The 12,602-nt window shown below is 38.9% G+C and overlaps 1 protein-coding gene across 1 annotated transcript in view; it reads right to left on the reverse strand.

The window, feature by feature from the left end:
* adam12a (ADAM metallopeptidase domain 12a) overlaps positions 1-12,602 on the reverse strand; it is a 113,294-nt gene that overhangs the window by 77,136 nt on the left and 23,556 nt on the right. The window contains exon 3 of the mRNA XM_014007047.1: positions 8,565-8,638. Coding sequence (XP_013862501.1) covers positions 8,565-8,638 — 74 coding nt within the window. The remainder of the gene's footprint in view (positions 1-8,564; positions 8,639-12,602) is intronic.

Genomic DNA, 12,602 nt, shown 5'->3' on the forward strand with positions numbered 1-12,602 from the left:
ATTTAGCACTTCTCAATAAAAGGATTTGCAACTAAGAACATTTTGGGAGCAAATGTTTCAACTTTTACAATTGGCCATTATTTTAAATATAAATAAAAACAGTGTATTTTTTTGTAAAAACTGGTTCACGRGGATGAAAGGCCTCCAGAAATCCCAATCAGACGACAATTTCATCTTTAAGACAGTTTGTTCTATGAAAATATTAWGTCTTGAAAATTTATTTTCTTTGGACTTTGCTTGCTTTATACAATCCTTTACAGTTCACTTCTGGTGAACACAAATTATTTGAGTTGTTTAAACAAAAAATAATTAAAAAAAACTCAAGAAATGAACCAGTGTTTAGTCATGTTTCAGAAGAGAAACCTCTTCACTATAAACTGCTGTTTTGGGGCATCTCCGGCTTCTGCTGCTTTTCCGTAGTCGAGTCGGGGAGGCAACAGTTCCAGACATCTCTCTCCCCAGCGACACTTACCAAGGACCCTGAGGTGCTCCCAGACCAGAAAAGATACATAATCCCTCTAATGAGTCCTGGGTCCTCCACTGGGCCTCCTACCAGTGGGACGTGCCCAGAACACCTCTAAAGGGAGGCATCCTAAAACAGGATCGGAGACGAGAGACAACCCTGGCAGATAGTGCTGGCTCTAGCCATTTTGGTGCCCTAGGCGAGTTGAAGCGCCTGTTCACAATTTGTGCAAAGATTTAGAAGGTCCTCTCTTTTTGGAAAATATAAGGCTGATTTTACCTTATAAGGTCCTCTGCTGACAAACTCAGTCCTCACCGTGTCAGAATGGATGTCAGCAGGATCAACGGGCTGCTTTCTGCCGTCAGAGTGTCGGAGCAGGTCGAGTCAGTGCAACGTCAATCAAATGAGAGAGAGGGTGGGGGTGATTGTTGCATGGGGGGTTGTTTTATGGGTAGTTTATTTTTCCTGTAATATTTCATTATAGTTTCTTAAGACAAAGCTAACTGAAAGGGGTGCTGAGCAGAGTTACAACCAGGGATTACAAATAACTTTTTTTTCTTCTGCAGTTTGGCGCCCCCTCCAGCAGATGGTGCTCTAGGCAACCGCCTAGTTCGCCTATGCCAAGAGCCAGCTCTGCTGGAGTCCAACCAACACTAAGTCAACCTTATGCCCAGAAAGTGGACACAGCTCCTGCTTTGATTATACAGGGAGCAGATAGGTCTTAAAAGCAGCCCAGACACTCCATACTCCTGCAGCCCAACCCAAAGAATGCCTCAAGGAACATGGTCATAAGCCTTCTCCGGGTCCACAACACACATAGAGTAGCTCTACGGACATTTTGGGGCATGTTGTTTTTACCTAAAAATGATCTAAAATGGGCCGTTGTTTGGCTAACCTCGAGAGACTTTTATCCTTTTCTCCATTCATTGAACTTTGTAATCAATGCCATGCTTGATCATTTATTAACTATTGATGACATCACTTCAAAAATGACCCAAATGTCCCTCAAAATTATCAGGGACAGCTCAAGACTTACCTTACTTGACGTTGATATTCTCACTACTGAAATCTCTTTTCTTCTATAACCCTGATATTCACACAGGGTTTTCTGATTAGAACATTCATGTGCCATTCACTTCATATTTAATGTTTAACAGTGGGGAGGTTTCACACTCGCGATTCTGTTCTTGAACCAAAACACACAGATGTGAGGATCGCAGGCGAGATGACCCAGGGCGCAGGCAAAATCCACGGTGAAACAAAAAGGCTTTAATAATAAACAAAAAGGCTGACAGGGCAGCTCAAAAACTCACAAGATCTCAAGCACAGCAACACGAAGAACATGGGAGACACCTCACTGGCTGGGTAAGAGCACAATACAATGATCCGACACAGACTTCTTCTTCTTCTTCTTCAAATTTTACGGCAGTTGGCAACCAACTTAAAGGAGCATTACCGCCACCTACTGTTCCAGAGTATGGGTCAAAGTATGTCCGACACAGACTAAACACAGGACACAGAATATAAAGGCAAACTAATTAAGGACAACAAGAAACACCTGGAGGAGACACAAGAGGAAACAGGTGAGCATGGACGGGGCTGGAGCAGGGCAGAGATGCACAGGGGAACACAGAAACACTAGAAAACTAAGGAAAAAGAACACAGATCATGACAACAGATGGTATTTTTGGAAACGTCTGCTTGATTTAACAAGTTTCCCTCAGGGGCTCAATAAAGTTTTTTTTCTTCTGTTCAATTATATTTTAATTGAGCTGATTTGACACATCACATACAGTTTCGTTGCTCACTTTGTTGACAGCTCAGTCCTCYACAGGAACCTTTCATTAAGGACACATTAGTGCATGTATGCTTTAAAAATCCTCCGCCAGTCTTTTTTTTTATTAATAATAGTTAAGAGTCAGTTCACACAGGGGTTCATGGTGACATTTAGCTCCAGGCGGAAGGCGCCCTTTGTGAGTGTGTCCGGGGACGTTGTAGGAATATCTGAAACTCTACGTCTCTTGTTTCCGCAGCCTTTAATGCCAAAAAAAAAGAAAAAAAAGGAAAAAGAGACACACCGAAGCGACGAATTTCAAGAATCGCGAATAGCTTTCATCATCTTGCAGGTTCTGCAAATGTCATGAGTGACACTGACACAGCTCACCATCACAGAAAAAAACTGAAATATTTAAATAAGGTGTCTAAAATAGAGAGGATTGTCGAAAACAATAAAAATAAAGAAAGTCCAACTGAATTTAAAAAAAGTTACTGTATTACATGGTTTTCCAATCTTTCTGTACTTGTACCTGTTTGTATTTCCAAGTATTTTTTAATTATTTGTTATTAACATTTGTTATTAACATGTGTTCTCCATCTTTAGCTTTCCAGTTTTTTTTCAGATTTTGTGCGTACTTGCTTACATGATGAAACGAGAACACACTGTTCATTTCTTTGCTCAACCTTATGAATCACAGTGAGTGTTTCCCGTCAGGAGCAGATCAGAATGTTGCCTCTTTAGGACCTCCTGCTAATTTCACATCTCATCAACATTAGAAACGAGGGGCTGTCACGTAATGGAAAGGTCTTCGTGCTCATTTCTTTTGAAAAATTAATGGATAGTTCAAAGGTTTGAGATAAATGAGAGCAAAGTGACAGAGACAGTTATCTGCTTACCTAATTATAAAATAATCCTGTCTCTTCTTTTGTTCCCTGTCAGTGCGTCTGTGCCTGTCAGCCTCGTTTTGCTTGCAGTTTTAGCTCAATCTGTTGTTTGTTGCTTTGAATCTCCTCACTTTTATCTTTTTAGTGTCTTTCCCAGTTCGCTATGTGATGTTTGACTAGTTGGACTTCATTTAYACTCCTGGATTGTCTTGGTTTCTTTCTGTTATAAAAATTTATTTTAAAACTTTATTTTCTTGTCTGACATTTGTTGAAACCAAACATCTTCTCAGGTGAATAACCTCTCTTAAAGGGGACATACTATATCATGCAAAATCCACTTATTTTGGCCGTTAAACATATTTTGTTGTGTACTTGGATTCTCTAGGAGTGCAGAAAGTTTGAATTTAGTCTCTCCTGGTGCTACGCAGATATCTTTGTATTGTTGGAGTCATATTTTTCAACCTGTTCAGTTTTCTTTATTTTCTATAAGCTTTATTGAACTCTTACATCACAATCAAAAAGAAAAAAAATTGTATAGGTCTTCTGGACGGGTTCTTCTCTAATGAAACGTTTCGTCTCTCCTCCAAGAKACTTCTTCAGTCTGAGAGTTTCAGGCAAAATTCAGGCTTTTAAGCACTGCCTCCATGTGACTGATACATCACATGGCTATCGACACCTAATTAACACCTATTGTTAACAGGGGGTGGAGTGATACTGGCAATAGCCGCGCTGTAGGAGGGGGACAACTGAAAACGGAGGCCTCCACCTCTGTTTAATGATGGACGGTCTTTCTTCACAAAAATGGCTTCTTTTACTCCTCTCTCAAACCAACGTTCCTCTCTATCAAGAATGAGAACATCCTCATCTCTGAAAGAGTGACCGCTGGCCTGTAAATGAGTGAAAACTGCAGAGTCCTGGCCATTAGACGTAGCTCGTCTGTGTTGGGACATACAACGTCCAGAAGACCTATACAATTTTTTTTTCTTTTTGATTTTTTTACTTGAATTACTGAGATGCATCAGGACTTACATCACAATATTTGCGATGGAACTTTAAAATAAGGTCTGGACTTCCCAATTACGTCATCTTCTTTCTCCTGTGACTCTGGGTCAAACTCTGGCTCCAAGACATAACGCTGGATGGACAAGTCTCCTCTTGTGGACATCTTTTAATTATTTTGTAAATAAGACGTTTCTGCACCGCTATATAGTTGTAAAACCTGAATGATTTTAATGTGAAAAAGAAGGATTTAAAAAGTCTATAATTGTCAGGTGCTGTCTAGTTGATCTAATTTCCATTTATTTCTTCCCATGACAGTAAGGCTTCAGTTTTGCATCAAATAAGCTAACAAACCGAAGCAATTTGCACCCTCGCAGCAGATATAAATTCCCACTCAGCATGTCCACCTCTCAGTGCAAATGTAATATTGAGAGATGCAGGAACCCTCCTACAGGTTTTTGCTGCCTGCCATATTTATAAAAGGAGACCTGGGCTTTTACCTCGCATCGTTTCATTTTAAAGCCACTTTTTCCCCCCTCTTCTCTTCTCTGCAGATGCCAACTGTGTTTGAACAACTGGATTTCATCAGCAGCAGTCTTTCAGGAACAGACAGTGCCTTCGCCAAATGTCAGCCCAGCAGGTTCAGTAACAGTTTTACACTGATCCAGATCCATCCGCTCTCAATCCATGTCCTTAAAGTGTTTCATTTTGCTGAGTACATAAAATAGTTTGAGCCCTGCAGATGTATTATTTTAAGCTGTTTGCCAGTATTTAAACCTTTTATTGCCTGCTGCCGAAGCTGTGTGCACGTGAGTGTGTTTCTGTCTGTTAGTAAAATATCCCGAGAACCAGTCGGAAATTTTTAATGAAATTCTCAGAAATTAATTAATGGATGTCCCTCTACAACTGATTGACCATTGGAGTCAACCTTATTTAAGATGGCCACAACAATTAAGCCACTTTAGCAAAAACAAAAATGGCGATAACTCAGTTAAATTGACAAATGTTAAGATCAWATCTGGTGTGGGAGTAGCTAAGCTTCATTCTCAACATATACTGCAAGCTCTAATTGGTCGCACAAGATTTGTTTTAAAACCTTTGCTATTAACTGCTGGAGTGAAATCTGTAAGTCTGTTAGCAAAATATCTCGTGAACCAATTGGCAGATTTTAGTAAAACTTTCAGGAGGTAATCATTGGATGTACTTCTACCACTGATTACTTGTGGGAGTCAACCCAGTTCAATATGGCTGCCAAGGCTAACTGACTTTGGGAAAAACAAAAGTGGCGATAACTCAGTCAGATTGACAGATACTGAGATAAAGTTTGATTTGGTAACTTTGCAGCAAAAGATCTGATTTAAATTGGGAGGTGGGTGTGTGGGGGTGTTATTATGCATTTTCCAGGCACATAGTTTAAATCTACTGTATACTACAGTCAAGTAACTACGTTACCTTTGGTTATAAAAATGCTGTTTAAATAAAAAATTAATGACTTTGCATCATCTATCTAAACGCCTGGAAATTGTCCTCTGTCTCTTTAAGAACCTCCTATCATTTATGACACTCTGATTTTCAGCGAGGAGCTTTGTGTAAATGGGCGGAGCTTTGTACCAGCASGGGTTAAGGCAGCATCTCATGACTACCACCGGAGATTCAAAGATTTCTCAAACCTGCATGAATGAGTCAAAGCAACACTCTGGGTATGTTTGTGATGAGGCAATGACGTTATAACATGAGATAAAGATGAAAAAAGTAGATTTTGCATCATACTCCCCACCCCACTCTTTAATTCATCCCTTCAAGAAATGTTAGGCCTTTAATTTCAAGACCTGCTGCAAGTGTTGACAGTGATGACAATTCAATTTGCTCCTCCCGGCTGTCGATTTGAGCTCAACTGACGACTTTAAAAGTTAATGCTCGGGGACGATGACGGTACCCAGGCTGCGTGAGAATCATCTGGGTGAGCGTAAGGTGTTTTTCTATTACAATCTGCAAGTCAGCTTTGCTAAATCCCCACCTGTGCAGAGCACRAACCTTCACCAGAGAGAATATGATTTCCAGTGAAAATATTTCCAGGGTAGGTAAGCCATAAAATTGCCGTTGCTGGTGTTGAAAGCTTTTGTCCCACAGTTTTGCAGGTGGAATTTACATACATTAAGTCTGCGAAAACAAGTGAGATTCATGGCTGACAGTGGCATGAAAAAGCCATTCGCTCTCCCCTCCGTTTGCTTCCCTCCCTCCTTCCTCTCTCCATCACACAGACAGCTCTGCTTGTTCGTGGCTGCTCATGTGTGGCGGCAGAGCTGGATGGAAAACATATTGCTCCATCAATCACGTCCCATTCTTCTCAGGCGCACACTCGACTCCCGAGACCGACTGAGACCGAGGCCCCGCCGAACTGTGTAAAAATGCAAGGATGACAAATATTCATCCCAAAACACATCGACTGTAACAAACTGCGTCGATGACCTGATCTCTTTCAAATGATGCTCGCCCCTTCGTGCCAGTCCCTCGACTAACACTGGGTTGTCTTAATACACAGAGTGCTGAGAGGCTTCTGTGTTCAAAGAAAACCCTCCTTCTCCCCAGTGGTTTGCTGGCAGATCAAATGAAAAGACAGGGTGAGAAGGAGGAGGAAGATGTCGGTTTTTATCAATGTCTCRCTGATGTATTCAGGAATTTCTGTCTTTCAAGTCTTTGTTTCAGCACATACAGGAAAAAAAAAAACAGACTAAAGCACAGAGAGCACTGCCATGCCCACACTCACAGCGCAAAGAGGAAAAAACTCTTTTCCCCTCGCTTTATCTTGACTACAGCGGTAGCCTCTGGGCACCTCATACCTGCACCTGTTTGTGCTCCAGAAAGTATAAGCTCACCAGCCCAAGTTTTAAACAGAATATTTTCAACTTTATTTTTTACTAATTTAACTTTCTCTTTTAAGACTTTGAAGATTTTTACAACTAAATAACTAATAACTAAAAACAGAACAATAGTCACTCATGTGTTAACAGAAAAATAGATTTCAGTATAGGTACAGGCATCCYTTTAAAGGAGACATATCACACAAAATCCACTTTTTTAGACGTTAAATGCATTTTGTTGTGCAGAAAATTTGAACTGTCACGGTGTGACAGTGTGTGTGCGCTATGATGCAGTTTACTTGGCATCTGAAAATACATTTTCTTAAAGGTATTTTTAATCTGAAAAGAGCTTCACTGAGTGAGAACTAATGTTGAGAGCTCAGCAGACAGTTAGGTTTCACTTTCAGTTTCACCCGAGAGCCTGCAGGAGTCATGGGCAGGGTGTGTGTGTGTGTGTGTGTGTGTGTGTGTGTGTGTGTGTGTGTGTGTGTGTGTGTGTGTGTGTGTGTGGTGGGGGGGGGGGGGGTGGCATGAGGAAGCTCGGCTTAAAGACACATTCCAGGGGCGTTTCTGGTCCCCACCTGTCGTTTTGCTCCTCAGCGTGGCTTCCTAAAAACGCTGCAGGATTTCTCAAACATGCATGAATGAGTCAAAGCAAGGCTTTGGGTATGTTTTTTATGAGAGTATAACATTATAATATGATATAAAACTCAAAAAAGTTGATTTTACATGATTTTGCCCCTTTAATATTAAAATAGCAAGGCTTTTTAATTGAGCCAAATTGTTACACATYCCTACATATGTAKTAGGGCTGTGTATTGGCAAGAATTTGGCGATACGATACATATCATAACAGAGGGGTCTCGATACGATATATCCTGATATATTGCAATACTGTAAGCAAGGCAATATATTGCAATATATTGCCATTTTTTTGTCCAAAAATTCTATTAAATAAAAACCTCTTACTGAAAAAAAAAGAAAAGCTAATGTTTACTTACAATGCTAATGCTCTCTTACTCTCTGGCGCTCAAGAGGTAGAGGAGCCAAATGACTGGCTCACTGCTGCCAACTAATGGCCAGAGGCTGAACTACAGCATAAAAATGAATGGTTGGCAAGAAGGTTGACGTTTTAAACCTCAATAAAAAAATCGATACAGGGCTTTAGAATATCGATACAGTATCGGGAAATGAAATATCGTGATATTTCAGTGTATCGATATTTTCTTACACCCCTAATATGTATGGCATTCAAATGTTGCGCACCTAGATTCTGGTCTCAATTTATGACTAAAATAATGTTTGTAAAATTAGCAATCTGTTCTACACCTCTTCCCAACTGCCTTTACCCAGTCAGACCAAGGCATTGCAGTTCCACTTTATACAGACCCCAACTAAATGATTTAAATGTAAAAAAGAAGGATTTAAAAGCAAGATGGGTCTCCTTTAACTGTAGCACCAGTCTGTTTTATCGCAGCGTTTGCTTGTTTTTAATGTAGCGTRTTCCATTTGAAAGGCACCCATAAATAAAATGTTTTATCATTATTATTAGAAGGTACGGCGAATGATGAGACACTTACTGGTTCTTCTCTACAGCCAGGAGCAGCCGCTCACCTTTCGCTTCAACCAGGAGCTTCAGCGATGCTGGGTGATTCTGGAAATTTGACAAAAATTGGCAAAGAGTGAGACAGGTTCCTTCTGAAGTCACACAATCAAGCACCTTAAGTGAAGAAACGTGCCCCTTGTTGCTCTAAAAACGTTAGCCGACACGGCTCAGATATGACAAAATAAATCAAACTGGTGCCGTGAGAGGCCGTGAAGTGTCTCTTAAAAACCTCGTGGGTGGGAGCGAAACTACTCCAATCTAGTCTGAAACTTTGGCTGAGCTACCCAGCGTGGTTAAAAAAAACATCCAAGAAAGTGATTATTTTTTGATGAAAAGCTACTTTGTATCTTAGAACAAGAGCTGAGAGGATTAGCTTTGTGTTTCTGTTCCATTTGACATTAATCCTGCAGAAAGTCGCGAGTATTCACAGCCCCGAGTCACAGAGACCGAGTCAGATGAAGTGATGCTGTGTCCTATGTATACATCACTTCTGTCAGTCACACACAAGCACGACCACACACACACACAACTTTTTTCCTCTCTTGTGCTGAACTCAGTAAAGCACAAAGAGACAAAAAAAAAAAAAAAAAAAAAATTTTATTTTTTTCATATTTTTTTGAAAAAAAAAAAAAAAAGAGCACAAAGAGACAAAAAAAAAAAAAAAGAAATCCTTGTGTGTATTTCCTACAACTCTGCAGGACACACACATTTAACACATACAGTTCAATCTAGGTCAGCTCCAGCAAAGAGCACCGTTCTGGGTTAAGTCATCCATCACCTCTTGTAAAAAAAAAGGAAAAAAGAATGTCAAGTGGATCATGAGAGGATGTGGAAGTGGAACACTTAAGGTTAAAGGCAGTGTGAGCCGTTTTTCCATCCTGACAGCTTTCCATGTGAGTAATTMAATTTGCGTGCACAATTTCAACTATGATGGAAAATGCCGTTGCTGCGCTGCTTACTGGATGTTGATATTAAAACAAACGGCGGGTAATGTTTTCGCTTTGATTGCTCTGATTAAGTTTTCAAGATGGCCGCTACATCCACCTTAGAAAACACAATGGTTAAAACGCAGAAGTTGCTATATATAGATACTGAGCTAATATGTGCTAATGGAGTCAACCCTGTTTGTCTGTTAGCAAAATATCTCTTGAGCCACAGCATGGATTTTAATGAAAGTCACAGAAAGCAATCATTAGTTGCACATTTACAACTCATTTACATTTGAAGACAGCTACGGCTAATCGACGTTAATCAACACAAAAATAACTAAAACTCAATCAATTTTAAAGATAATGAGCTAAACTTCGGCATGTTCATGGATGAGAGTCACTCTCAACACATCTTGCAAATTGCATAAACTCATGCACAACATCATTTTGAAAGCTTGACTAAATTATTAGGTGATGTGCTTTCCTTTAAGGGATTTTAAAGTTTTAATTAGGAGTTGTGTATTTAAATGAGCACTCAGATTCACCTTTGTTACCAGTTTTCTCTAATTGACTGATCAGAGATTTGGTTTGTTTTTCAGAAGGGTGGGGGGGCAATATAATCCCAAAGAAACCTTGTAGCAACTTGTCTGTTTGGATAAAGCAGAGCAAATGAATTCACAAATGAATTGAGTTCGTAACAGAAGATAGCAGCTCGGGTTTTTATCCTCCTGGCTGCTGCTTGATTTTATTTATCCAGTCTGGGATTAGAACAACAAACAGCCATGAAGCCTTTTATTTAACTTTCAGTGGGTCATATTGTCTGTTGCTTTTGTGATGTAGCCAAGCTGTCTGCACTTCAAATATAAACTCAAACTAGAAAAAAAAAATACTGACTGATGTTGCTGCAATACTACATCTTGACTAACTGTGAACTTAAAGTGTCTGTGACATCAAATTTTTGTAATAAATGTGAATGCATTTTTGAAAAGACAACATTTAGAACATCTTGCAAAAAAAAACCCTCATGCCACTGAGATAAACAGTCGATATATTTGCATGTGCAGAAACAGGAAGTGATGACAGCATGTAAACAGAGCATTGCTTGTGACCCTGGTGTCATCCAGAATAATTATAACATTTTAATATAATAGTTTTCTCAATCTACCTCATGAACCACTGGATGACTTTTAATCAAACTGGCAGCTTTAGGTTCAGGAAGGACCATAGGATGCAGATTCCAGGAACACTGGTTTCACAAATGTAAATATTTTATTTACAAAAACAGAAAACTCACCGAGCAGCAAACAAAATGCAACAATGTCTAATCTTCATTCGAGGCAAACAGGCAGTTAAACAGGACGACAGACTGAGGAGAAGATAAAAACGGGGTGTTTAAGTAGGCTGAGAGGAGCGATAACGAGTGAAGACAGCTGAGACTAATGAACATGGGAAGCAGGTGAGAACGGTTACATGACTGAGGGAAAATAACTGATAACTCACAAAACTAACTAAACAAAATATAACATTTTCCTCTTTTATCATTGAATTTAGACAAATCAAAACTGTCAGCTTTTAAAGATGATGTTGGAGAAGCTTGATTAGAAAAAGCTTAGTTGTGGTTTCAGTTCAAGTGTTTAATTTTCTTTTATTCCTTCTTTAACTGTTTTGTGATGTATTTTAATCTTGTAACGTTTGCCCAAAATTTAATCAATTACATGTTGGAAACTTTGTCAACAGCAAAGGCCATAAAAAAAACAATTCTTCCATTTCTGTCAGCCTTTGAAGGTTTGTATTTCATTGGAAATAGCAGAAAGACAAAATATTAAAAAAAATTGTTTGGAAAGCATGTCTGTTTTGATTTGAAGCCAGTGCAATGTTTTCCAAAAAGCTGGGGAAAAGGGAATATTTCCCTCTGCGTTTCATCAGCTCTTCTTTGAACAAACTTAACACTTTTCAAAGCATTCTGGGCTTTTGAGACCTAAAAAAAGGTTTGTAAAATCACATGAAAAACGGACTTATTGTGTTTTTATGACCTTTACATCACATGTTAACGTAAAGCCAGATGTTGTCTGTTTTTTTCCTGCATCTTTCAGAGTTAAATCATATAATCTTTCACCATTTTACCTTCAGAAAACTTCTTTGAGATGCTCTATTTACACCTTTTACTAACTTTTACCAGTTATGTTAATGACCTGTTGGCAATTTTTCTAATAAGGTTTGAGATTCTTGTCTACACCATCAAATTTCTCAGTTGCTATTTTTAATTTTTCTTAATTTTTTTTTTCTTTTTGCCTCGGTAATGTTTTGAAATGTTTCTTGCATCTAAGTCAAAAGAAAAAACAGTATTCATAAAAAAGAAAAAAAAACACTTTGTTTCATTTGATAAGTTGTCTATTAGTAATAAGCTTTGACCAATAATTCACGATTCATTCCTAATTCATGATTCTATAATGTTTTTTTACTCACTACTCATTAAAATACTTTTAGTAGCTTTAATGCAACATATTAGTCATTTTAACCTTCATTTTGGCTGGAAAATTTAATTAATTATTTCAAGTTTTTTTCAAGCTTGTACAATTCCAATGAAGTCGGGACATTTTGCAAAATATGAAGAAAAACAGAATAGGATAATTTGCAAATCCTTTTGAAACCATATTCAACAGAATATTCAAAGACAAGATAATGTTCAAATAGATAAACTTTGGGTTTTTTTTTTTTTTTTTTTGCAAATATTTACTCATTGTGAATTTGGTGCCTGTAACATGTTCCAAAAAGCTGGGACAGAGACAGCAAAATACTGGGAAAGTTGTGGAATGCTCAAAAACCAACTGTTTGGAGCATTCCACAGGTGAACAGGTTCATTGGAAACAAGTGAATGTCATGAATGGGTAAAAAAAGGAGCACAGCCGAAAGGCTCGGTCGTTAACAGGCAAGGATGTGGCGAGGTTCCTCACTTTGTGAACAACTGCGTGAGCAACAGTTTAAGAAAAAATGTTTCTCAACATACATCCATCCATCTATTTTCTTCCGCCTGTCCGGGGTCGGGTCGCGGGGGCAGCAGCTTCAGAAGGGAGGCCCAGACC

The sequence above is a fragment of the Austrofundulus limnaeus genome, unplaced genomic scaffold (assembly GCF_001266775.1).
Source record: "Austrofundulus limnaeus strain Quisiro unplaced genomic scaffold, Austrofundulus_limnaeus-1.0 Scaffold39, whole genome shotgun sequence".
Classification (NCBI taxonomy): Eukaryota; Metazoa; Chordata; class Actinopteri; order Cyprinodontiformes; family Rivulidae; genus Austrofundulus; species Austrofundulus limnaeus.